Genomic DNA, 26,994 nt, shown 5'->3' on the forward strand with positions numbered 1-26,994 from the left:
CCAATCTACTGGCTTGACTTATCCCCACCTAGCCGTTCCCGCGCTATCGTCAAACTTCGCGCGTTTCTAACAGCTTATTTCCCGCTTCCTTTCAAATCGATTCAACCGATATTCGATAATGATCCGCGAGATTTAAGATTTTTATGTACGAATAGATTCAGTATAAATATCATTGATTCTATATAATTCCAACAATTGTTCCGTAGAACAGAGATAGAAATGTATGGAAATTTTCTATTTTAGGAGCACATTTTAAACTATCGTCTTTTTTGTTTATTCTAACTAAAATAATTAAATTATTAAAATAATTAATTAAAATAAGATAATTGAATTTAAAATGCAAAATTTCTAATACAACATAATAATTGTGTTTTATGTGTAAAGTGTACAATCCTTTTTAATATTATGTTTATGTTTAATGGAGTGGTATGAATTGGAACACATAGGAATTAATTTGCAAAAATTTGTATATTTTACAAAGAATATGTTAGCATGTATATTCTATGAGAAAATATAATGTAAAGCATGTGAGAAGGTATAAAATTAATAATAAATCCCGATGCTTTTTGAACGTAAATACATTTTCTATAGCAGACAAAGTTCACCAATCCGTTTAAATGAATTTTGTTTAAAAATTTTACAAATTTGTGGATTTATTACTTAGATAATTATTTTTATTTCGTATCAGATTTTTCTATTCACAAAATGATATATTTATGATTCATTTTTAATTCATTACACTGTACTTAAATGAATAAACGATCACAACTGTATAATAATTCAAAAAATTTTTTAATATATTTATACTTAAGTTTCAATTAACATAGTGAGTGTGCCAAAAATTGACAATTACCAAGCAATAGAACGTTGCTAATAAAACAAATTAAATCAATAGAAATATCACAAATCTTTGAATCAAGAGTTTGAGTATGTATAATCGTGATATCAAAATCTTTTCCGGTGATATAGACATGATACATATTAAAATGTCAATGTTAATTGAAACACAGCTTAATGTAGGCAATAAGAGATACTTAAGCCATTCCTAATTGTTGAGACTTACTAAAACTATTCGTTATTTATCACTTTCAATAGCATTTAATGTACATTAAGCAGTTCGTTAGAAATTGATAGAGAACTGAGAATAACTTTTATCAACTTAAATGAAACTCAATTTTCAATTTACACATATAAATATTCGTAAGTCTAAATTATCAATGCATTTGTGAAAATATGACAAACTAGCATTTGTGTCACTTATTTTTCAATTTATATCTTAGTGAGGAATTATAACAGTGAATCAGCTTTTTACAATATAATATAACCCAAATACAGTTCATTGGTTAGAAACTGTTTTTTTGGAAACATCTCAAAATAGCCTTGTACATTTAGCAACAATCAAGCAATTAACACGTTATTTGTTTGAAATAGTACTTGAATTTCTATCTATAATACACTTGTATCTTAGTTTCTTTTATTGATATCGACGTTCAAGTAAATTCTGAAGGAATTTCAGACTTTGATTAATGTATTGAAAATTGATTTTTGAGAAGATGTATGTTGCATAATGTCATGTAACACATGAATTTCACTCAAACAGTATGTAATCCTGTTGAGGAAATACAGTAAGATCACGACAAGAAAGGTACAACTAGATCTTCTTTGTGTTCAACTTTTACATCTCTTAATGCTATCACAGCCTTACTGACCATTTCAGTAATCTGTAAAAACGGTGAGTAATTATTTTATTATAATAATTAGTTTTTTTTATATATTTTTTTATGTTTATAATTATTTACCAGTGCATGATCACCAGATCCCAAAGGATCAGCAGCTAGTACCTTCTCTGGAGCAGGAATATCTTTAAGTAGACAAGATGTAGTTTGAGGGACTTTAACTTTTCCAGCTTCAATACGTTTGGAATATGCCCGTGATCTATCCATGTATTCATGTTGCTCCAAGTTATGTGAGTCTAATGCTCCCACATCTATCACACTACTAAAATAGAATTGAGCAATAGTACATCCATTGCAATTATCTCATTGATTACAATACAATAAAATTAAGCACAAGTATGCAACACAAATATAAAAATCTAAGAAAGACAAAAAAACACTCACGCTGCTGTTTCATGTAAGATTCTATTCAATGCGCTTTGTTCATCTGTTTTCTTGGGTACAGAGATTGCATATTGGTTAACATAATCATCACTGAAAGACAAAACAAGCGAAAAAGCTTAGTACTTAATATTGTGAAATTTCATAGAATATGAGTATACCTATGCACTCTGGGTATGTTTGCATTGTTGCTGACAGGATCCACCAATAAGTGTGTTCTCTCATTTACTTCCCCACTCTATGAAAAATTATAAAATCATTTCAATCATCGAATAATTTAAGAAGTGAATAATACATTGTACATTTCAATTTCTCTAAACAATGCTTTGTGTAAGCTGATATTCTCTAAGTAGGCAGAACACAATAAAAATCCGGATACTTAGTATGTACATCGAATGTTGTGCGATAACATTCCAGACAACTGATATTAATACTAATTTCACCAATTTAGTTTACCTGTGACCCGCTGTCCTCTTTACACAAGCTGTAACAACATCCCATGCTTAAGGGTATCGATGAGACAGTTTCGTTAATAATACGTATCACAATGTACTATTTTTTAAGCCTCATTCCTGTAAACAATCGAATGAATCAGCTGTGCACGTACGAAACTGCGCTTTTGCCACTATCTACAAATAAAATGTACTCAAATGTACTGCAGTGTGTATGAATGTGTGACAAATGACAACCTTTTTAAACCAGACACGAAAACTGCGTTGAAAAATGTCAAGCACATCAGCACATGTGACGTTCCTGGCGGAATTTTAAGTGTACTAAGCAGTACTAAGCTGGAAACATAACCTATAGTAGATCGCAGTCCATTGGTGTGTGAATTTCGTAAATTCTCTGTAAACTGACAGTTTAGTTAATTATATTGCAAAAAATTAAAGTTCTTATTACACAATATCAGATTTTTGGAGTATTACTACATACTGCGTCATATATTAAATCCAAAAATAAAAATATGATATTTTAAGTCGCTGTATAAGCTACAGTAAACTTACAAATCATTGTCCGTAAAAGTGTTAAATTAATTCGATACAATTTACACTAGTATGTAAAAAAGTTAACAAGGGAATATTATTAGAATTTTATCGCAATTGTGAGATTTTAAATAAAGTTCAAAATTTTAAAAACGAACATCAATTTTGATTTAATCATGTCTACTAAAAAGGTATGTATTTCTTATACTTGTGGTTTGGAATTAATGGATATATCATACATTTTGATTTGAAAATAACATGCAATTTTATTTTCAGGAATTGCCTGAGCTACAGGTCTTCAAAACAGTATTATTCCACTCTATAGTTATTATAGCCTTACCTGTACTATCATTTTTTTCTAGCAAGATTTTTATCTTTGATGGTATGGAAGCAATTAACATTATTATCTGAATATTTAATTATTTTCAGTTTTACATTCTTATTATTTGCAAAACATATACTTTATAATTCTTTACAAACATTTAAGGAAACTTAAGAAAACTAAATGATTTAGATATATTTTACACAGAAAAATTAAAATTCCTATTACATATTAGATGTTATACCTCTTCTGTTCTCTTTTATTTTCTTCAAGTCAATAATTGTTCCGCCTATTATGTGTACAAATGTGTGGTAGATTACTTACATCATATGTTTGTTTAGATGATAGTCAATTAGCATGCTTTGAATTAAAGAATTATTCATATATTTTGCGGATCGAATGCGTGATATAAATTAAAACGATTCATTTTATACATTTTTTTTAGGTTTATTGGGGCTGAATCATGTGCCAAGCAATGTATATTCAGCTGTAATCGCAATTCTCGTGTTACACGTGGCTCTCGGAGCTTTTATATACCGTGCATATTTCGATGATCAATCTAAAACGCAGTCGAAACAAGATTAAACCTGCTTCTGTGTTTCATATAAATATGTACCTAAGTACATTTTCTTCATTCGCGTGTTACCGAAAAAAGGATGTTACATCGTATTGTATTATATCAATTCTCATAGTTCCCATCAATATTTAGGTAATATTCTTTCTTTTTATTGAATACTGTAAAATATGTAGATGTCGAATATACCTGTATTGCATTGGTTAATACGAAAACACAATTGTTAAATAAAAGGCAAAGACATTCCCACACAAAACTTGCATATTGTACAGCACAAACTTTGTAACATTCATACATCTATTTAGAATATTTCCTTGATATATTCTGTTTTTATCTTTAAATAATTTTGCGATAGATTATTTTATAGTGCCGCGATATTTATATACATAAATATAATACCTGATGGATAAATTAATTGCAGTGCACTTCATGATCACAGTACAATGACAATTAGGGGCGAATTTGCAATATTCGGTGGTATTTTGAGCCAACAATTAGTCCCTTCACAAACACACAAAAACAATCATTTCTAAGTTGAAAATATAAAAACTATTATAAAAAGCTTAAAAAAGATTCACCCCTAAGAGACAATGAACAGCAGTACGAATTTTTTATCTTTTAATTTCTACACAGAATAAATATGACAAATGATTTTTAATTATTATACAAGGTGAAAGTACCATTAATATTAGTACCAATGAAAGTCGTTAAAGAAATTGTAAGAACTAAAGTAATGTATTTCTCAAACACTGATGTTAAATTATTTCTATTTTTCATTACATAGCATATAATCCAAGGAAGGAAATAATTTTACCTTTGTGAACCGCTATTATGTACATCAATATACCTAACTATAATTTTGTTTGTTTAGAAATGTCATGTCATCAAAATTTGATAGCATTTAAAAAATAAAATATTGTAACATGTATTTAAAGTGAACCTTTTTAACTCCTATACAGATGCCACTTTGCTGACATAGCAAAACAAATCCTACAAGCTGTATAAACTTCGTTAATGAAATATTAATTTATTTAAGTATTGTAAATGCAACAGAAGTTTTGTGTGACAGGATAGTTTGCTGTCGGCCTGGGAAGTGTTGGAATGAATGCTTACTGTATTATTAAATACATAAGATCGCCAGCGATATTAACTACTTCACACTTTAATTTAGTCATTAGCTCTAACTCAGCATTTGTCTTAAATCTTCCTACTGGCAATGAAATCAGGGATCTCTTGTAGAGTTTGCCACTGATACAAATTTTGTTACACTTTTTTCTATCGGTATATTAAAGATTAGAGAATTTTTAAATATCGAATAGATAGAGTGTATCGTTGAAAAATAAAAGAATTGCATCTTTCAATAAACAAAAATTCTGTACAACCTTGTTTTAATTACTTGTTTAAAACAAGATGAAAAATGTACAATTCCATGAGAGAAATTATTCATAGATTTCTATAACTGAAGTAAAATAAAAAAAAAAATACGATGAGTACGAGACGAATTTCAAAGTACATTCTCAATTACGCGTCAATTTTTTCAATATCCTTATTCGCCTCAATGAAATGTTTATCAAATCAAGTTAATGCAAAACGAATATATGAAATCATTCTTATTTACGATTGAGAAAAAAAAATTCTTTAATTTTTAATATACTTGAATTGATGATATTTTGTCCTTAAATAGGTCAAGTTATCATATCAATAACAGTGAAAGAAAAAAGAAAACGGAACATCGCATGCGCTAACCAGACGAATCAGGTGCTTTGTGACATGTTGCAGATGACTTGTATGATGAAATCATTCTCATTATTTTAATAATGACAGATTCAATAGTATTAAAACATAAAACGAGATGAGTGTTACTCAACATCCATCTCTTCCTGTGATCGTTGTTGATTAGCTTGTGGCTGACCGTCGCCTCGATTATTTTGATTGGTTTCGTAATGGTCGTCTGTATTTTTTTCTTTTGGTTTGTCTTCCTTTGGAAGCTCGACTTTAGGTTTCGGTTTATTGAGAATTGGGTAGGTAATACTCTCCAACGACTATAAGAAAACATTAGTTACATTAACGAAGAGTATATACAATTTTGTATATGGTAATTAAAATTTTTAAGTACCTGTTTCTGTGCACGTAATTCAGCGATAGTAACTCGTGGTGGGTCTGTGCGTTTTGCTGAGTCAAGCGCTGCGCGTTTCGAATCGAACCATGACCATTTTTCATGTACAGCCTCCTCAAGCTTCTTCACGTCTTCTTTTGTTAAATTTGAATATTTTTCATCTTTTCCAAAGTTTGCTACAATCCCAGATATTTCCATTACTGCATGTGTAAATTCATCTATCGCCTGACTCCTGCCTTCAAATTCATGTCGCCTCTCCTTAATTGGCTCTCCTTGTTGCTGAAAAATTATAAAATACGTGTTGTCACACTTAGATATGAATATACTCGTAATTAATTATCCATTAAATAGCCAAACACACTTTAAGACGTTGCAACCGTTCTGCGTAAACCTGTCGTTGACAATCTTCGCCTTCTTCATAAAGCCAAACTTCAGTTTCATTTAGAGTGCGAGAAAGTGCTTCTTTGTCTGCTTCAGTGACGAATGTCGCTAACTCATCTTCTTCTGACAATTTTGAACGCAGATCATAAACATATTCCTCCAACGCATTGCGAACATCAATTCGCTCTTTCTCTTGTCTATCTGCAGCAATCATTCTACACTGTAACACAAAATATACACATTAATAGGCATTACATACAAATCGCCGGTTACACTGTAATTAGTTGCGTAACGTACCTCTTTATCATGTGCAGCATCCAAGTCCTGCTGACTAAGACCGTATCCATGTGTCTCCCAGGGTAAGTCAACGGTACGGATAGGAATTTTCTTTTTAGTTTTACCATCTTCGCCTTTATCGTCTCCCTAAAAATCAATATAATGAAACCTAAATTATTAATTACATAATTTACCAATCCGATGCGACTTCTTTTTTGCATAAATGTTAAGAGAATATATATAAAACACTTAATAGTAAAAATAAATTGAATTTCTCATTTTCTCTTTGCACAATTATTACCAGTAACTTACCCACAAAATACAAAACGAGATCAACAATGACGTATTTTATATCAAAGTCATATTAGAAATATTAAGACACATAATAGTACATTAGAAGTCAGGTGATGATAGATATGAGCAGAGTATAAAGAGAGGCACAATTTTATAATTTAGTAGCTAATGCATATAAATTCTTTTAAAAATCATCGTTTACAACACCGATTGAATTTGAACCGCATCGCCTGCTTTCGCAAAGTGTTTTTCTTTTTTAGAGTGTCGACAACTATTGAACGTATTAGAAAATCACTGTCTCTTTTCCTTCTGCGACCCAGTGGAAAGAATAACAGAACAAAGACAAAATAGCACGGCGTGACACAGCTGTACCTTGGACCCATATGCATTGTGACACGTTATGGATTCGCATTTCTATACATTTTTACATCAATAAAAATATCAATCAACGTATGATTAATGTTCTTTGATTTTTATACACGCTTTTACACTACGACTGGAATCGGTCGAGTTTGCAGAAGAAATCGACACAGGTTTCAGGATTCTCAACAAAACTAATTCCATGCACTAAACGAACTACGATAAATAATGCCTTCTGCAGCGATGCACCATTTGCATTATACAAGTAGGATTTTCATACTCTCAACATCTGTCCTACTTTACGAAATCGTTTGCACCTTCCGCATAATGAGAGAATGATTTTATACACGAAATTTAGAAAAGGAATACTTTATCTATGTATCGCGTATGTTATGGGTAAAATCGTTTGCACAGACACGTTATTTTTCGTGTAAAATAAAACGTCATTACTTGAAAAATGATAGAATATACATATATACAAGTTTTGCAGTGTCATTTATAACACGTGTTCATTACAATCATGCAGGATATTTGAGTTGTTATTAGTCACAGTGATCTCGTAACAAGTGACTGACGATGCTGGCGTGATGAAAGAAATAAAAGATCTATAATATAGATATGTGTGTATATCATCTTCACACATAAAAATATACTCGTGTAGCCATTGCGAATTACAACAATGCAACGATCTAAGACAATTGTCGGAAATCATTGCATATGTTTCAATTAACATATGCATATGGGTCCAAGTAATGATAGTGTGTCGCGTACCGAGCTGAACCAAGAGCGAATCCTGGCGGAGTAGGAAGGGCCAGAACCCGAAGAACCTCTTCCACCATCATCAGCATTTGAATTCCGTCGCGTTTTATCCATGCTCACCTAAACCGCAACAAACTCACATAGTTATGCACCATACACTCATGACAACATGAATTTCTTTTATTGTTGTGTAAGAAGTGTTAACTCCTCCAACAAAATGAATCTGGTAACTTTGTTATGTATGTGACTCAGTGTTAATTAAGCGCTAATCTCCCCTTCCCAAATAAATTTAATTTCACAGTTTTTACATCATTATTCAGTTAAAGAAGAAGAAATGTAACTAACAGAGTTTCATGAATACATTAAAAAGAAAATATCATGTACTATTATTACACATTGACTACCTTATAGCTTACATATGCATATTTTATTAAAAAGAAGAAACAAAATGTAATCATGTATATACGTACCTCCGGAGCTGGCGGTTCGTTAGCCTGTGCTTCTTGATCAGGCTTCTCTTTTTGTTCCGCTTGCTGATCAACATCCATTTGTTTCTGTTGTTGCTGCTGTTGCTGTTGTTGTTGCTGTTTCTCCTCCTCTCCTTTCTCTTGTTGTGAAAGCTCGCGTTTTTCAATGATCGACGCTGAGGTGATCTTGAATATTCCATTCAAATTTATCCTCACTTTCACCTTCACCTTTGAAGATTCACCTTCAGGTGTAGGTTTTACATTCTTTATTACGAATGTACCTATAAAAAGAATATTGCAGTTAAATATAAATAACGATAAGAATAATGACTACAACGTAAAAATCAACTTCATACCAATATGATTTTTAGGATACGATGGTGGTGTGACACTGTAGCTGGCAGTGAGTGAAAATGGGCTTGATCGATAGAATGTTAATACCTTCGAGAAAGGTACAGCATGATTTTGTCCAAATACTTCCATTTCCCTAAAATGAAAAGGTACATTAATAATAATAATGAAATAGATACATTATTGAAAATAATAATAAAAATATATTAGTGAAATATACATACGAATCTTCGTTTTGATTAGTACTCAATTTCACTGTTATGGGATATGGTTGAATATCCGTCACAGAGAAATCACGAACTCTCACTGCAGGACTTAACATTGCACATTGAAGTGCGCAACCTCTTGCGACAGCTTCATCTTGATTCAATGTCGTCGATACAGGACGACCAAAGACTTCTTCTACTAATCGTTTAATAGCAGGAACACGACTAGAACCCCCTGCTAGCTCTACTGAATGAATATCATCCAACTTCAATTCTATAAAAGAAAGATATCACTTAGTAAAATATTTCTCCTATATGTATTTGAATAACACGAAACCAATGATCTTACTAGAGTTTTCAAGGCACTTCTGCAAAGTAGATTCTACTCTTTTAAATAAATGTGCACACATTGATTCCATATCTGCACGTTTCAAGGTGCCATGAACATCTTTTTCTTCCATAAAACATTCAATGTTAAGAGGAAGTGGCGTTGAATTAGCTGACATCTGTTTCTTCAACTTTTCTACCTCTGCTAATAACCTTATGTAAGCACGCGGATTAGTATGTGCATCAATGTTATAACGCGACTGAAAATCTTTGCAAAAATGTTCAGCCAAAATAATATCTATATCCCTTCCACCTAACTGACTGTCGGCAGCGCTCGATAACATCTACAATTAGAGTTTGAGATTATAATCGTTGCACCATGGAAATTTGTAACAGGCAATATAATCAGGTCTATGAGACGAGTACTTACTTGTAACTTTCCTTTGTGGAATGCACAAATACATACTTGTAAACTGGCATAACCACAATCAACAAAAACTACGTTTCTTGGAGGTGCCTCAACTGCAGGCAAATCTTGTTTGTAAATACCATAACATAAAGCAGTAGCTGTTGTTTCATTGAATAATCTGAGGACATTTAAGCCTGCAATTCTTGCAGCATCCAGCAATGCCATACGCTCAGATTGCGTATAATATGAAGGAACAGAAATAACACAATCGTTAATAACAGTTTGTAGAGCTGTTTCAGATATATCCTTCAATTTTGTGAACAACATTGCAGCAATTTGTTCTGGTGTAAAAACGTGTTCTTCATCTAAGTATTGTACCTGCAATCCATAAATGAATGTAAACAATCTTTTAGGCTTGTAAACATTACTATTAGTATGTATTATACATAGTACATAATGCACAGATGATACGATTCGTCAAATATAACTACTCTAAAGTGATATAAATAAAATATGAGACTCCACAAATATGAGAAACCTGGCAACATGCCCAAATTACAATTGAATTCATTCACATTGAAAACATCTGTAATTATATTTATTATGCTTGAAATTTAAATAATAATACAAACCCGAGAAATGATTAGAAACCTTAACATTAGGAGCCATTCATTTATATTTACATGTACTCAATGATAAATATTAAAACAATAGTAACAAAAAAGTTCACAGGTGCTTACATGAATACCAATATGTCCATCTGTCTGCTGAGTTGCCTTGAAAGGTAACATCTTCAATTCATGTTGTACTTGAGGATCATTATATTCTCTACCTAACAATCGTTTAAATCCATAAACAGTATTTTTCATGTTAGTCACCATTTGATTCATGGCTGCAACTCCAAGAATTCGATTTTTCCCACTGAATGCCACATATGACCTAAAAACAATAATAATTCTTATTAATTTAAGAAATAAATAAAGAATTTTAGAAATTTGACTATATACAATTTATGTAATTTTTAATCAATATGTTTTCAATGACATAGTCTTAAAAATACATTTATATATCTTTAGGCTTCGCAGGAATTATATCAACGTATTACAAGACATTAAACTTGTCACCATTCACAGATAACTTCATTAGAAAACCTTACATAGTGTTCAAGGTCATGACACCATTAAAGTATAGTACAAACTAAATGAAAAATAATTTATAACATCAAAAGAAACTGTTTACACTAACTTTAATGACTAACTACGCTCAGTTAGTTGTAAAACATAGCTAATACGAACATTCTATAAAAATCTTTAACATTTTGATTTTTTTCGTTGCGTGCCGCCCCAACTTCTGTGCATAGAGCACTCGGACTTCCTCAATGTCTTTTAATCAAAATCACGTAACATTTCCTTTGCTTACGGAAATAAAAAATGAAGATACAGTAACACCTGACATTAACAACAGACCATCTAAAAATGTCTTTTATAGATCGACGGCAAATCGTGTCTTAAACATATCAGATTTTGAATAAGATGGAAAAAATAGCTCATCGATCACGACTACGCAATGAATTTTTTTGTACACTGTTAGTCATATGAAAGTAAGCACAGAAATACCTAAATAGATGAAACGTTGTAGACATAAATGGTAATGATTGCATTTTTACGATATCGGGATTCTCACGGTCTTTACGATAGACTTTTATTTCCTTCTGAATAAATTTCCATCAAAGAATTCACGATAGAAGACGACTGAATTCGAAGACCGGCACGGTGAACCGGTACCATATAACATTATTTAAATAATTAGGAAATGATTGTATCACTAACGGAAACTTACGGTGTGTTTCGAAGACTGTAGTCATTAGCTATTGTTTCGATGCCTCCGGCACGTGCTACGGCCACATAACAGCTCTCATTGCCGAAGTCGATTCCGATTACAGACATAGCAGCCATGGCTGATAGAGATTGATACAACGTTTTCTATGCGTCACTGAATTAATCGTCGAAATTAGACCGTGTATTCGATGTTTGTCGGTGAGAACGATTTATAATTGATCATTGAACGTCCGATCTCTCCTGTGGTGTATTCAATGTGAATATTGAACTCACGATTCCACTCACTCAACAGACTAAACGAAATGCCGTCCGCACTGTTCCGCACGATGACTGCGATTATGTATACTTCTTTCTGCTAACTTCTGTTGAAAATTCACCAATCATGCCGCTGCGGTCCCTGTCTCTGATTGGTCAAATCAATGCTCTGGAACATTCTGGAATTGTGCGCCGGAATCTATCTAACGCAAGTTACCTGTCTGTTCGTTCTGGAATGATCGAAAGAAACGGATCAATACGACACACGTAATTTAAGAAAGACTCTGCTGGATCTAAAAATTAATGTTCAATAAGAGGTACTATTTCTAATCAATATTCAGTTTGTATTTTGCCTATCCTTTCCCAATGAATTTCGAATTTATATATGGCACAGATCGCGCATCGACATGATTGGTTTAAACACCAATATGTCGGTTGTGAAACGAATATTCAAACGATTTAATCATCCTGGAATCGTTTAACTCTTTGGAATCGCAAATTACTTCTCGACAATCGCCGATATCGAAGCATAAACAATTGAATTAACTTTTACTTGTAGAAAATTGTTTAATATCTCTATCATGCATGTCCAATGTCTTTTATATTTGCATGTGTGAAACAACGTTCTCTTCAAATTGCTACATATTACATATGTATGATTAAATAAGTTTAGATGTATGTATTGATATTTTATATGTGTAAATGTTTTCCGTTTTCGATTGCGTCATTATAATATGTACAGTATGTACATCATTCAAAAATATTCCTCTTATCTTGCAGTGATACATGGTGCTGTCTGTACGGCTGCACGTAAAAATGTAACACGAAGTACATAAACCTTTTCATAAATATGTACAAAAAATGAAAAATGTACTTGCATCGTGAATCTTCCGATATAACGACTTTGGCAGTTACTCAAGAATTTTACTCATCGATAATCTAGTTTACAGTAGTATTAATGTGCAATTCCTAAGAAAAAAGCCCATGTTTTGAGCGTGCAAACTTATATTTGTAAAGTACGAACGAAATGTCACGTTTATGTAATTTGTGGATTTATTTTCGCGTAAAAACATTGAAAAATTCGGATGCGTTGTTAAACAATCTGCAACTTCTGAAAACTAGTGGAGCCAAAAATGTTTGTTATCGAAGGAGTATAGGTTATGCACAAATATGTTGGAATTTGGAGAAACATTTTTATCCATTGTACAAGTTACTAGACATACTTACATTGAATCAATATCATCCTATATTAACGACAACGAAAATACTGTTCAATAAGTATGGCACTAATTGCAGAAAAAAATACAATAATAACTTGGGATTTCTATTAAGTGGAATTGGATTGACTATAGTCCTCTGTGAGGCACAGAACTCAAAGCGGGGTATGTATTGTTTACATAAACAATTCTGTATTAGAAAACATCACTTTTCAATAAATCGTTTTTAGCAGAAAAACAATTCTTAAGGGCTGCACAGTATGGCAACGTTCCTGAGCTAGAAAGGGTATATTAACAAATACATTTTACTATATATCAATGTCTTTATAACAAAAATATTGCTTTTAGAGTATAAAAGAAGGTGTTGATGTGAATGTACGTCATTCATTGGGTTGGACAGCCTTACATGTTGCCGCTATTAATGAAAAATTAGAAATTATACAGATTTTATTAAAGAATGGTGCCAATGTTAATGCAGGAGATGAATTTGTTAATGTTTATAAGACAGCTATTGAAAAAGGAATACATTCTTTAGATGGTAAGATTGAAAATATTATTTGTTGTACTTGCATGATATTTCAGTTATTAAATTATGTGTATGTTTTCTGATAACTTTCAGTACTAATGATAAGGGAAAAGGAATTCTCTGATGTCTTGAATAGTAAAGCTACTTTTAAAGGTTTCACACCTTTACATTATGCTGTATTAGTGGACTCTAAAACTTGTGTAAAAGCATTATTGGATGGAGGAGCTGATCCAACAATAGAAAATGAATCTGGTCATCGTGCAGTAGAATATGCTAAAGATGGAGAGCTTAAAGAAATGCTTAAAAAATATGCTTTGAAATATGACGAAATAATGAAGGAAAAAGTACATCCATTTAAATTAAAATATTAATTACGATATATTACTATTTCTGATCCGAATATTATAAATAGGAAAAAGAAGAACGTCGTAGATTTCCATTAGAACAACGCTTGAAGCAACATATTGTTGGTCAAGAGGGACCAATATCAGTTGTGGCATCTAGTATGACTCATTTCATTTAGTAATTATGATAAGTTCTAAATAGATTTTAAATCGATATAATTCTGTGTATTTATAGCTATCAGGAGAAAAGAAAATGGTTGGATAGATGAGGAACATCCCCTGGTATTCTTATTCTTAGGTTCATCAGGCATTGGAAAAACTGAATTGGCAAAACAGCTGGCTGCATACATTCATAAGAATAAACAGGAAGGATTTATCAGATTAGATATGTCCGAATATCAGCAAAAACATGAAGTTGCTAAGTTGATTGGTGCACCACCTGGGTATGTATCATAATTATATCTTGTTATTACCGAGACGTTATTTTATATTGTTTTATTCTGTAGGTATGTGGGCCACGATGATGGTGGACAATTAACAAAACTTTTGAAGAAGTGTCCAAATGCTGTTGTATTGTTTGATGAGGTCGATAAAGCTCATCCTGATGTGTTAACTGTTTTATTACAGCTTTTCGATGAGGTATAAATATCTTCGATACTACACATTGGTACATGAGATTAGGGATCTTGTTAAAAGATTATTTTTTATTTTTTTGTAGGGAAGATTAACAGATGGCAAAGGAAAAACAATTCAATGCAAAGATGCAACATTTATAATGACATCGAATTTAGCGAGTGAAGTAATTGCTGAACATGCGATACAACTTAGAGAAGAAGCACAACGAGTTTTAAACCTTAGATTGGATAAAAATTCTGATGAAGATCAGGCTCCGGAGCACATCGAAATATCCCGTAAATTTAAGGATGAAGTGGTACGCAGCTTTCTATTTACATACAATGAGCCTAGAGCCAGAATGTATTAACACTGACATTTTCTATTTTGTTTAAAATATTATATGTATTGCAGGTACGACCAATATTAAAAATTCATTTTCGGAGGGATGAATTTTTGGGTAGGATAAATGAGATTGTATATTTTTTACCATTTTCTCGATCAGAACTTATAAAACTAGTTGCTAAAGAATTGGAAGCGTGGGCAGTGCGTGCAAAGGAAAGACACATGATAGATTTAAAATGGGACAGGGAGGTTCTCTCCATTTTAGCAGATGGATATGACACTCATTACGGTGCACGTTCTATTAAATATGAAGTCGAGAGACGTGTCGTTAATCAGTTGGCTGCTGCTCACGAACGTGGTCAACTAGGTATGTATATTTTCTTTATTTTCTATCAAAATTCTTTTACATTTTAACAAAGCATTTGATTGTGCACAGAAAAAGGATGCTGCGTGTTGCTTAAACCCAAGTGGCATGAAAATGGTGCGACTATAGCTTTGTCTGTACGACCGAAAGGCGTGAAGGAGTTCGTCGATATTGTCGATGCAGATAACTTAAAGAAAACTGTAAATTCGTCGTTCTAGTACTGTGAATAATTATTTTTAATGTACAATTTTATTAAGCATAGAATGTTATTCATAGTTGATCTCTGAAACATTTGTAGATGAGTTCATATTAATTTAAGTGAATCTAGTTACCCCACAAAGAATGCTGTGTAATAATATTTATTATAGGTATGTGCGTCGTTCGCGAAACATATTTTGTATCAGAAAATACTCTCTTAATGCAACATAGAAATATATATAGCAGAGTAAGTTTGCAATATTACTTTTCATTCTCATTACTGGCTGTAAATAGAAACTGTACATTATAAAACATGTAACAACCTGTAAAAGAGTGTTGCGTATCGTTGAAACAATCCTCCATTTTCATTTGATGAGCAGTATTTTGAAAGCAAAAAGTTGGGATTTGACGGAAATAAGTGATTCTTTATTTTTATTTGAATCATAAGGATACATTACAAGAAAATATCGGTTACACATCACATTTAGGATACATTGTACATTCTTTACCACGCAATAAGACAAGAAACATCCTCGAAAACATTCAGAAAACTTGCCTTGCTCAACAATTAGTTAATAACATTGTAAACTGTATTTCATTGTTCAATACAATGCAAGACAAATTCAGGTCAACATTCAGGCTATCCCATTGATTTAACAACCACCGTTATCCATTGAAATTGGTTTTCAGAGTTAGGTGATATAAACCAAAAAATTCGAAGAATGTTTTGACACTTTGATTTTTTGCAAATGCGGAGTTATACGAATTTCATATTTGTCACGCATACAAGGTATCCCTTTAAGAATTAAAGTATGTTATATTTTATTGTAATATAATCTAAAACTTTCAAGAAAGTTGTAAATTATTTTTCATCATATTTTAATTATAAAAATTTTGTTCCATTAAAACTGTTTGGACAGGATTAAATTTTCGATCAGTTATCAAACTAGTGTTTTTATAATGGAAGCGCCCTGTATTTATAGATTTATTTCAAGTACACTGGCGATAATTCCACTTATTTGTTATTTGAAAAAAGCTTAAGAAAAATGATTATTTTTTTATTATACGCGAGAACAATTCTTGGGTACGTTCATGAAATAAGTTTAATATTTTTAAATTGTTAAACTCCATTTTGAATTTTTCTCTCTGTAATAATATAAGTTTTTAAATTTTTGTTGTACAATATAAAATAGATTATGATAATGTTTTCCAACGATACTGTTTCATATTTAATTTTGAAATATCTACAAGAAAATTATTATATATGCAGATGGTCAGCATTGTAAATCATCAATGATACTGTAATTATTTATAAATATTAATAGATTAAAGCACATTTCATTAGACACCCAAATTGATTGTATATACGACGCGGTGCACATATAAGAAGAACATCTTTATATAATATATCTGTGTGTATGTATGTATACATAATATATATATTTTCTTTGAATATAAATATTACGCGCATTCTCGTGACGCGCAGAATATAATAGAAATACTGTTAAGTAGTAAGTTAAGCGTACAATTCGGACCACGCTTGTATTGTTAAGCGTTTTTTCCCAACGAACCATTACAACTTCCCAGTAAGTTCTTACGTTTTAACGTATTCGTTACATAAATACAGCGTGTAACTATAACTTTCACCATCTAAAATCTTCATCATCTTTAGAGACTGGAAGAAACTGCGTTTTGAAAAATTATAGGATACTTTTTGGTGAGTAGAAAATTTTTGAAGAATTCGGTTTCCATTTTTTTAAACGACGTGCCACACTTTCTTAACCTTGGACAGCCAGTAAATAAATCTTTAAGTGTCTTCTATAAGGAGCAAAAGGTCTATAAGATTTTAAACCAAACAGATGCCACTAACATAGTAATTAAATGTCTTTGCATCTCCAAAAATGATAACGATACCCTAGGTGATAAAAATTATGGCTGCATCCCGTACGTAATTATATTTATAATATAATGTATGATATTTATTCAACATACTTAACGATCATCAACATTTAATTTATATCTTCTGCTTCCAGGTAACGACGGTTACGCAGCGCTCTTGTTTTCACTATTTTTCTTCCCGTAGCTAATGAATAGATTGTGGATCTTTATACAAAAATAAGAATGTCCTGCACTAATTTCAAGGAAAAAGAGCCAAATAGAAATGTTCTTCTTTTAATCTTTCTCCTACATTAAACTGCATCTACTCATTTCCGTCACATAAAATCCACAGTCTATTAATGAATCAGAAACGCGAAATCGTCGCGACGCACGCGTGGGTTTCTTAATCGAGCCCCTAACTTAGGAATTAAATATATCTAAGCTCTGGGAGAATCTTTGAAACTTATCAGTATTACAATATGATATGACGAACTTTGGTCGGAAATGTTTAGGTTCTCCTTTTTGAGACTCCCAGGAGAACTGGTGTGGTATTCTTTCGCTGTGACTCGCGAAGTAGGAACGTAAAAACTCGAGAAATTTATAAAAAAACGTGTCCAGGACCGCTTCAGGCGACACGATTTTCGTGAAAAACTCGCTTTCGATCCTAGGATCCAGTGATCTTTGTTCGACCGGAAGTGGATGGGGTCCACGATTCAGTTCTGCTGCCGGTACTATCTAGTTGTAGATTTGCATTCTCTGTTGCTGTTTCGCGTCAATTACCCGACTACATGGTATTAACAATATTTAACAACGATGGACGCTGTCATGCTATGTTGGTAGAGGACTGTTTTTAGGTTCCCAATTCACTGGGAATCATGCGCACCACGAAATCAGGGCGTTACTCTTCAGGTCAGTGTTGTAGCATAGTACTTATTAGGCCTAGAACGTACGTCTGCGTACGTGTACACATTGTTAAGGTTGCACGATAATCCAAAAGATAGTGCTCGTTTCAATTTGTGGTTCGGTACATTGATAAAATCGTTTGCGGGCTTTCACAGAGAGAATCGTCACTCTACTGTATATAGTAATGAAAAAGAATGGGTGATTGAAAATTTTGTAATGCATTGTTCTATAAAAAAATTATCTGGAGGAATACTTGCTTTAACAGAAAATATTCTGTGCTAAATATGTTAACTTAAACAAGGAATTCCGTATTTTATATAAAGATAAACTTATTCATTTTTTACATTAATACGATCTGTGTTTATGAGTCTTATTATGCCACTTGCTTTTATTGTTAACGATCAAATTTTCCTCATCAAATAGTAAACATTTGATTTAGTCATTTGTGCCATGGTTGTACAATGTTTACAGCTTCCTCAGAGATCGGTCTCCAAAAAGAAAATTAAGTTCCCTTCATTTACAACAGAGCTACTAAAGAATCTATTAATAGACTTTCAGTCGTTAAAGTGTTAGTACAAGTGTGGTGTAACAGATTACAATGCCAGATAATCGACTAACGCAATAAATATTTCCGCTAGTATATTTCCTTCGGTGTGAAAAGATATTAAGAAAGAATCAGATTAAAAACACGTATTATTTTCCAGGATAAATAATTCCTATGCGACAACCAACCGAAAGAATTTTTCTCTACTGTATCGATCAAACATACTTATAATGAATATACATAATACGAAAACTCAATCTATTCTGTATAAACTGAAGCAAGACGTGTCCACTAATTCAGTTCGTTTTTTTCTTCTATATGTAACTTTGATTTAGCGGATTCCATTTTGTTCTTTCAAATTGCCCCGAATATAGTGCTATCTTAGGTCAGATTTAACTATCGTCAAAGAATAGATTGCGGAAATCAGAATATGTACTATTCGTTCTACGGTTGCATCATTGGACAACAGATTTGTCCCGAGTCATCGAGGACGTGAATGGCTGACAAAACTGGGCCAAGTTCACGACTCTGTTATTCATCGTCGCTGACCTATAATTTCTTGCCGTACAATGTAATTCAAACAAGTCACGGATTAACCAAGGAAAGTTTAAAATATTTAAATATTATCCCTCTCGCAATAGTGCACGTGTTTGTCAGTTTGCTGACAATCTAGGCGGTAATTTTTCGAACGATTCATAGTTAAAGAATTCTCGGTAAATTGTGAATGGCAATAAAGTCGTATAACTTATAGCTAAAGATTTCTAGATAATTTGTTTAATAACAGTATAATTTGTTTAATCATATGATTCATAACTTTTTGGTCATATTCAACTTGAGGAATGGCTATAAAGTTTGTCGAAGACCAGTCTGTTAACAAGTTTTTAGTAAACTATTAACATAAAACGCAAACGTAATGAACCGTTCGGCAAAGATACTTGATACCATTTTCACATTTCCTGACTACTTTGTAATTACCCAAACTATTACCTGACTACTCAATTTTCAGCTATGAAATGAACTGAATATCTATTTAACTAGCTGCAATTAGAAAATCAATTCGTACACAAAAACTAACTCCTGAAACATAATTAAAAAATTACTAAGAGTGTAAATTGTTTAAAGTATCACCAGATTTTTAAAACGCAAGTCAAGTAGAGCAAACTTTGATCAGGTAAGTTCAGTACCTAGTACAGCGAACGCTCTGTGTTAGTCCATTTTAGTCACCTCCAGAACATAGTGATTGTTGGACATAAGGCGATTATAGCCGTCTCTAGGAACGAGAGGGTTAATAGAGGCTCGGGAGACATCGATCAGTGGGCGACAGGGATCGTTTGTGGTTTTCGTATCCGGTTAGTGGTTTCGAGAGTACACCCATAGAAGCGGTTCCACATATAACATGGCTACTTTTGTTTACATATACCGTTTAACGATTATTTACCCTAGAAACTTTGATTGTACGCCTGCAGCATATCGCAGCACTGCTTTTCCTTTCTTTTTCTCCCTTCTTGTCTGCAATGGGTCAAACGGAAACCTTCGTTCCATCATCTTCGTTTTCCTTTTAGTGAACGGTAGCACGGATTTTTGGATGGACGATTTAGTACAACTTGTGCCACATTTGGATGGTCCTGCTCGGAGACTGGGTCATGTGCAGCCAGTGTTCTCTTCCCTGACTGCAGCTGTTCTCCACACCTGGAATTGCACCGGTTGCTGGACCGATAATGCAGGAGCCCACGATAACATTGCCTCCGATGAATTCGTTGCTCAAATTCATTACCTGCACCTTTTGGAAACTCGTGTTAGTATGTAGTTATCGCTCCACAAATCGAATTAACACGTTCATTGCACTTTGGATCTTATTAAATCAATTTAATTTTCTGCAGTACTTTTCAGGGTGCTGGCTGAGCAGTCAACATGTTAACAAGCTTATCGACAACTACAATTTCTGTGAAAACAGTTGATGATCATCTCGATGGTCACAAGGAATGGAATCAAAGACCGAGTGATATGAGAAGCCCGTTTCTGTTTAAAGTTAACGTTCGTTGATTGTTATACAATATTTCTTTACTGAGTTCTACAATTATAAAGTGAAAACTGTCCTTCCAATAAGTTAAGCACAATTTTTAGATATTTTTACATCATTACAATTTTGTTCATAAGTAACGGGTTTTTGGTTTCTATTGCTGTATTTTCCTAACGGTGAAAAATTGTTTGACTTCGTAAAACTTAAGCGTCAAAAAAAGAAGTAATTTGAATTTATTACAAAGTTTACTTTACCTAGGATCCTATTGCAACGCGATACAAACAATGTTTTCTAGAAAAATTTCCCTGTCAGCAAGGTTTACAAAAATTCAAACGCTTTCAGCGGAACAGTAGAGAAATTCGCTCCGACGCGATTTTCGTTTTAACATTTGGAAAATGCCCGAGCAAAAAAGGCGGAAATGAACGGAGGAAATTACATTCGCGGCATAAACTTTATAAGAACGAAATTTTTTTCGTGCCGATGAAGATTCACTTTTTGTCTCTCCTTTTGTTTTTTTATCGGTTCTTTTTCCCTGGGGCGCTTTATTGATTGACGCGTCGCAGGGAATTTTGTTATGTGCTTTTGAGTTAAATAATAATTTTACGTTTCCCTCGGATCCAATGTTAGCTTCCGGGCTAATTATGCTCGGAAAAAGTGGATACTTCCGATAAGAGCGGATCGCGTAAAAATACGGATCGAATAAACTCAGGTTAGCTATGATCGTTATGCTGCTATGTAAAAGTTTGTATTACGAAATGAGATCTAATTATTCCGCAATGTTATTGCAACATTCTCAGAGTACTCTATGCTTCTTCACTCGTATTTCCTCAATTAATATTCATAAATGATTGTTAGCGTTTTCGTAAAATGAAGTGCTCAGAAAAAAAGTTATCAACAAGCTTCTCGTAAAAGATGTAAAACTCATAAACGTTACCTCTTAAAAACGATACAATTTTATTGATTTAAATCTTGCACGATTTTTATATAGAATAAAGTCATTTATCTTTAATAAGAAAATTACGATAGTCAAGTGAAATGTCTGGAACTATGGAATCGTATATTTTGTCAGACTCAATGCAATCATGTATGATACTATTAATAAACAGCTTCCAGAGTCGACGTAATTGTTAAAGAAATGGTAGGATAAGAGACTAACAATTAGCTGAAACAATTGTGCATTGTCAGACGTTATCAGCAAAATTGCAAAACAATGTGACAAATAATTTAAGCACCCAAGTATGAAAATCTTTTCGAATTTCAAAATTTCGAAACACAATGAAAGACTAAATTATAGATAAACGATATGTTGACATAAATGAAAAAAAGAACAAATACAATCACTGAAAAATCTAGTTATCTGAGATGTACATCATTAAACCGACTTTACAGGATTAGAAAGCTGTTTTCAGGAATAAATTATGACAAAATTGATGCTTACTTCAATGGCGGACGACGCAAGGGAGCTCGGAGGAATATCGAAGGACATCGCCTCGTTCCACACAGGACTGGTTGTCGCTTTCTTCACGGTAGTTTTCTTCTTCATCCGTTTCTCAGCGCAGAGAAGATTCACCTTCACGAATGATTTCAACGTTTCCTTTTCCTGTGCAAAAAGAATCGAAAAGGAAGCTCGGAGGAATGGAATTTTGACACGAATTGGATGAACACAGGATGCGACACGTTTGGAGAACTATTCGTTTAAGGGATGAAGATGTTACCTGTGGTGGGAACAGATTTCTCGCTTGTACGATGATAACCTTCAAACGTTCTGCACTTGGTAGATAAGACAGCGAGAGCAGAACTTCCTGTATTTGCTCTGGTGGCTTTCGTTCGCGTTCTATCTGGCCCCAAACCTCTTCTGTCGACGAATGGGAATCTAATCGAAGAAGATGCAATGGGACTTTGACGGAGCCTACTACGTCGTTTCTGGAGAATCGGTCGTAATCTAACACCTGGTGCAGAAAAAGCAGTTATTTCAATATTATTTTACACTGTCTTTAAATTGGTGGTGCAGCCAATATTTTTTCCTTTAAAGGACCTAAGGGTTTTTAGACAGGCTCTAATGTTCACTGAATAGTTTGAATGTAACAAAATTATATCATGAACTTTCTCTAAAGAGTACTTAGTACTTCACACTAATAATTTTATGTAGATCAAATTGGGCTAATCACCCAGTACGTTGTTTTTTAGGTGCATGTTGCGTTATATCATTCAGTATGTTTTCAATCTCTTGCCTTACAATTTATTTTCGAGGAAATGTACGTAAATACAATTTAAAAAAAGACGTGGCAATTTTTGTCATAGCTTTTAAGCTATGAAGAAGCAGTGCCAATTTCTGTCAAATCTCGTCATGAATGTTGATATTTTCGTTTACGAAAAAAGGTAGCAGGACGTGTTCAATTATGTGGCTCGCCCTATGCAAAAAGTTGGATGGAATACTACGTCTGTAGCATGATAGATTGTGACAGATCGATCGCCGAATAAAGATACATATTTGTGGTAATTGCCTGCAGAATGAGGGTCTTATCGTGGATTTCATCATGGCTGACAGGAAACTTGAATTGCTGATCGAAGAACGGGTTCGGATTGTTATCACGGTATATCTGTGTCTCTCGTTTCCTTGAGTCCACCACAGGGGTAAGGGTCAGCTTCACGTAAGGTTCGTTGAATCCTCCTTGAGCAGTGCCAGCTAGGTTGTCTGCTTCGATCAAATGAACGTGTAGGTCCGATCGATTGAAGTCGTACTTAAACCGCAAGTGTAATCGACCTAGACTCTTGCCGTTCCTAAAATTCCGTTCATCTTCATCAGTCTATCCTTGTCTGTGCTATCAGAGCGCATGTATTTATCTATGTTAAGGTTCTGTATTTAAGAAATTTAACATACACACTTTGACACTATAAATCGAAACTGTTAGTCCTAATAATTACAATTACAGTTTCTCTTATAATTTTCTACTAATCTTGAGTTTAAAGAACTATAAACTGCTGTAATAGCAGTAATTAGGCCTTAATATTTTCGGAAGAACGAACAAAAGTTGTGTAAAGAAAAAATAATGCAATAGTACTACTAATTTGCTACCTTAAAATTTCGTTGATAAGTTAGTGTATTCATTCGAATAAATAAATTTGTGATAATTTATGGGAATTTTAAGCTTAAAATTGTCGCATACCCGATAGTTTTTAGGAAAATGGGACAGTTTCTCGGTAGATAGAGATCAGGCTGAATGGAACCCAATGGTGAAGCTGGGGGCTGCTGTCCGCTCTCACTATTGCACCAAAAATGAAAAAGACAATGCCTTAATTACCCATACTCTAGTAATAAGACTCGAACACTGCGCAAACAAATTGAGAATTAGCATTCATAGATAAACCAAGTCTTTATTAAACAACGACGGTGTCAAGCTGGTCGACCTTAACATAAGATACCTGAAATCATTTAGAACTCTACCAATTTCAACGGCAACTAATTGATAGACTTTGTACATTTATTCTAAACTGCTTCTCATAACTATAAAACCGCTCAAAAATGTTCAATTGTTATACATTGGAGTTAATATATTATGAACGTATCTTTTCAAATGGGGATAGATTTTGTTTATTCCGAAACAAGATAACCTTAATTCGTTAGTATTTTATACCTCTAGAACCAAGCTTGCAAAGATCGTTTTTCGTGGATAGATACATAATACAACAAAAATAAAATCCCCTTTTTTTAAAAATGGCGTTTTCTGATTCAATCTCAAATATAGCATACTTTATTAATTATTACATTAACTACAATGTATAAAAACTGGACATTTTTGGATAGATTTATAACTATGTATCATGCGTCCCCTAAAACTCTGCAAAAGGTTCAGTAAAATTTTTCACTTCTTTAATGAATCGAACGCACATGTTCTCGACTACAATTTCCCTAAATTAGATTATGTATTTGCATAAAGATCTATGGTCTAGTTATCACAGTTAACACATGCACAGGTCAAAAAAGGTGGAAAGAAACGGTGTGCAATGGTAGCCAGACGAAAAGCAGACAAGCGTCGAAGTGATTTCGCGCGTAATCCGGTTCCGGAGGTCTCTCACCTTCCAGATGTACGCAATGGCGGAATAAGAAGGGGCGAGAGGCTTCTACCAGCTGATCTGGAAGCTCCGTGAGCAACGCTTATCGAAGAGCCTCCGCAGGATGAGCTCACACCTGTTGCCAGAGAGGACAGAGAGCTCTGGGAGCGTGACGCATTGCTGCTCAGGAGGCTTCCGGAACAACTGTCTGGACTTCCGCAACGTGCGTCTAGCGATGCTGCACGGCCAGGTGATGGTGATCTGTGTGCATAGGATTTCTCTGCGTGGTGCATTTCAACTTTTGACAGTATCGATTTAAATTATCGCTAAACTGCTTCCCAGAATCAAAGAAGAGTTGCTGATATTTCAACTATTGCAATTGCCTAATAAAAATTCATACGACCTATTCGACCCATATCTAAAATATTAGGTTCCTTTTTACAAGACCCAAAAACACAAATTGTTTATAATTTTTTACTTGTAGTTACAGGAGTACAAAGATAAACAATTTTCCGTCATTTAACTCAGTTAATTGTTAGTTTCCTTAACATTCTGATGTAGTTTATTGTCGCATTGCTCTATACTGTTAGTTACAAAATCTCTATGCCGATCTTACACTATTGGGGATAATACGCAAGAGAAATACGCAAAGAGAAAATTCGATTATTCTAAGTAAGTAATTACACAATTAAGGTGCTGGATGATATACAGAATAAATAATTTTGTATTTAAATCACTTTTCAAGTTCTACTGTAATTACTAAATTGCGGTCCTACATGCAAAATAAAAATATTCTGCCTTGATTGCATGATACACGGAAATGAGTAGACATCGATCCCTGTCTTGATAAATTTGATCGAGTTATATTAATACAATCGAATTATTAAATTCTTCTAATAATTTCACTACTGACTTTAGATTTGTTCCACTGATTTTTGTCCGACGTCCATAAAACAAGCGCTAAGGAACTTTAGAGTAACAAAATAGAATTCGACTGAAACAGTGATCTCTGCCCTGCGATTTTCTGCAACTTTATTGCATCTGGAGTCCAGTTTGCATGGGCAGCATGGGAAACGATTATGGATATTCGCAGGAATCAAATTCATGGTGAAATCGTGTGAACGGAATCCCGAAGTAACGAGTTTCCACGTAGAGGCAAAGGTCTCCCCGGTCCGAACGGAGCATCAAGCTAACGAATCCATTTTCGCGGAACCTGCTTCTGGTGCAGTCAACGTAAATTATTGTCCGACGGCAGCGGTCGTTTCGATCCATTTAATTACTTTGCATGGCGTGGCGTTTACACGCGAGTTAACGTTGAACTCGGGCTGGCAAATGATCGACATCTGCCTTCCCTTCCCGACACATCGATATTTAAACATCGACCATCTGTCCAGCGATACCGGCCTACCGTCCACGATATCGCGTTAATACCTCGCCGCGTTTTATCGCTCGGGTAGCGTTATTGGACGGCCGATCCGATAATTTGTCCTGCAATTGAATCAATCGAAGCAATTTTAATACATTCAATTTTGGAAAACCTAGTAGAGAATTCGATCTGCATCGAATCGCAGCTTCGAGTGAACTGCGAGTCGATAAGTTGATCCGACCGTTTGTTACAAGTAGACTGCTTGTACATTCTTTATGTAACGAGTGAACGGAAGTATTAATATCGATTTCTGCTGTGCGTTTGGTTTATTCGATCAATAAAGCTTCACTATTATCATCCTGCATACAGATTTACAATCTAATGATAATTGTCTTCATAATCCGTATTTGCCAATTTTGATATTGCCAAGTTTGATATTGATTAGCTTTAATGTTTCAAAAGGAATTCATTTGTGGTGTCATTCAAAAAAGGTCTACTGAAGTGAAGAGATTTAAAGAAGGTCTACTCAAGTAGCCAAGAAAATCACTACTTTCCATAAGTATCAATAAAGAATTATTTCAAATTTCTG

General features: G+C 33.5%; 5 protein-coding genes across 12 annotated transcripts in view; 2 read left to right on the top strand and 3 right to left on the bottom strand.

The window, feature by feature from the left end:
• Positions 1-455: 455 nt before the first annotated feature.
• Lamtor1 (Late endosomal/lysosomal adaptor, MAPK and MTOR activator 1) lies at positions 456-2,910 on the bottom strand. 3 transcript variants are annotated; one of them, XM_078191747.1, is made up of 6 exons: positions 2,807-2,910; positions 2,574-2,689; positions 2,279-2,355; positions 2,121-2,210; positions 1,800-1,998; positions 456-1,721 (listed from the first exon to the last, which is right to left on the bottom strand). In XM_078191747.1, the coding sequence occupies exons 2-6, from the start codon at positions 2,616-2,618 to the stop codon at positions 1,632-1,634; spliced, it is 501 nt and encodes a 166-aa protein (XP_078047873.1). In that variant the 5' UTR covers positions 2,619-2,689; positions 2,807-2,910; the 3' UTR covers positions 456-1,631. The 3 variants fall into 3 exon arrangements, with proteins under 3 accessions (XP_078047873.1, XP_078047874.1, XP_078047872.1); XM_078191748.1 differs by lacking the exon at positions 2,807-2,910 and having other exon boundaries at positions 1,800-1,995; positions 2,574-2,800; XM_078191746.1 differs by lacking the exon at positions 2,807-2,910 and having other exon boundaries at positions 2,574-2,800.
• On the top strand, positions 2,910-4,924 carry LOC144475651 (vacuolar ATPase assembly integral membrane protein VMA21 homolog). The gene is made up of 3 exons (XM_078191749.1): positions 2,910-3,291; positions 3,377-3,482; positions 3,868-4,924. The coding sequence occupies exons 1-3, from the start codon at positions 3,277-3,279 to the stop codon at positions 4,005-4,007; spliced, it is 261 nt and encodes an 86-aa protein (XP_078047875.1). The 5' UTR covers positions 2,910-3,276; the 3' UTR covers positions 4,008-4,924.
• On the bottom strand, positions 4,353-12,115 carry Hsc70cb (heat shock protein 70Cb). Of its 2 annotated transcripts, XM_078191744.1 has the most exons (12): positions 11,782-12,115; positions 10,683-10,881; positions 9,964-10,320; positions 9,556-9,877; positions 9,225-9,480; positions 9,006-9,136; positions 8,653-8,930; positions 8,195-8,302; positions 6,791-6,916; positions 6,474-6,713; positions 6,113-6,391; positions 4,353-6,038 (listed from the first exon to the last, which is right to left on the bottom strand). In XM_078191744.1, exons 1-12 carry the CDS (start codon positions 11,895-11,897, stop codon positions 5,856-5,858), a joined length of 2,595 nt encoding a protein of 864 aa, XP_078047870.1. In that variant the 5' UTR covers positions 11,898-12,115; the 3' UTR covers positions 4,353-5,855. The 2 variants fall into 2 exon arrangements, with proteins under 2 accessions (XP_078047870.1, XP_078047871.1); XM_078191745.1 differs by lacking the exon at positions 8,195-8,302.
• A 647-nt stretch (positions 12,116-12,762) lies between these two features.
• Positions 12,763-16,053, top strand: LOC144475747 (mitochondrial disaggregase). 2 transcript variants are annotated; one of them, XM_078191969.1, is made up of 10 exons: positions 12,763-13,417; positions 13,486-13,538; positions 13,601-13,790; positions 13,872-14,122; positions 14,191-14,281; positions 14,358-14,565; positions 14,629-14,761; positions 14,841-15,053; positions 15,149-15,446; positions 15,516-16,053. In XM_078191969.1, the coding sequence occupies exons 1-10, from the start codon at positions 13,063-13,065 to the stop codon at positions 15,659-15,661; spliced, it is 1,938 nt and encodes a 645-aa protein (XP_078048095.1). In that variant the 5' UTR covers positions 12,763-13,062; the 3' UTR covers positions 15,662-16,053. The 2 variants fall into 2 exon arrangements, with proteins under 2 accessions (XP_078048095.1, XP_078048094.1); XM_078191968.1 differs by having other exon boundaries at positions 12,764-13,417; positions 13,483-13,538.
• The window catches only part of Sytbeta (Synaptotagmin beta), an 80,585-nt gene continuing 69,638 nt past the window's right edge, over positions 16,048-26,994 (bottom strand). For 2 of the 4 annotated variants that reach the window (XM_078191972.1, XM_078191971.1), the window contains exons 5-10: positions 25,064-25,300; positions 24,154-24,249; positions 23,491-23,767; positions 22,702-22,935; positions 22,425-22,586; positions 16,048-20,746 (exon numbers count right to left, since the gene is read on the bottom strand). In XM_078191972.1, coding sequence (XP_078048098.1) covers positions 20,561-20,746; positions 22,425-22,586; positions 22,702-22,935; positions 23,491-23,767; positions 24,154-24,249; positions 25,064-25,300 — 1,192 coding nt within the window. In that variant the 3' untranslated portion in view covers positions 16,048-20,560. The remainder of the gene's footprint in view (positions 20,747-22,424; positions 22,587-22,701; positions 22,936-23,490; positions 23,768-24,153; positions 24,250-25,063; positions 25,301-26,994) is intronic. The other 2 variants (XM_078191970.1, XM_078191973.1) reach the window with 2 other exon arrangements.

Source organism: Augochlora pura, chromosome 10 (assembly GCF_028453695.1).
Source record: "Augochlora pura isolate Apur16 chromosome 10, APUR_v2.2.1, whole genome shotgun sequence".
Classification (NCBI taxonomy): Eukaryota; Metazoa; Arthropoda; class Insecta; order Hymenoptera; family Halictidae; genus Augochlora; species Augochlora pura.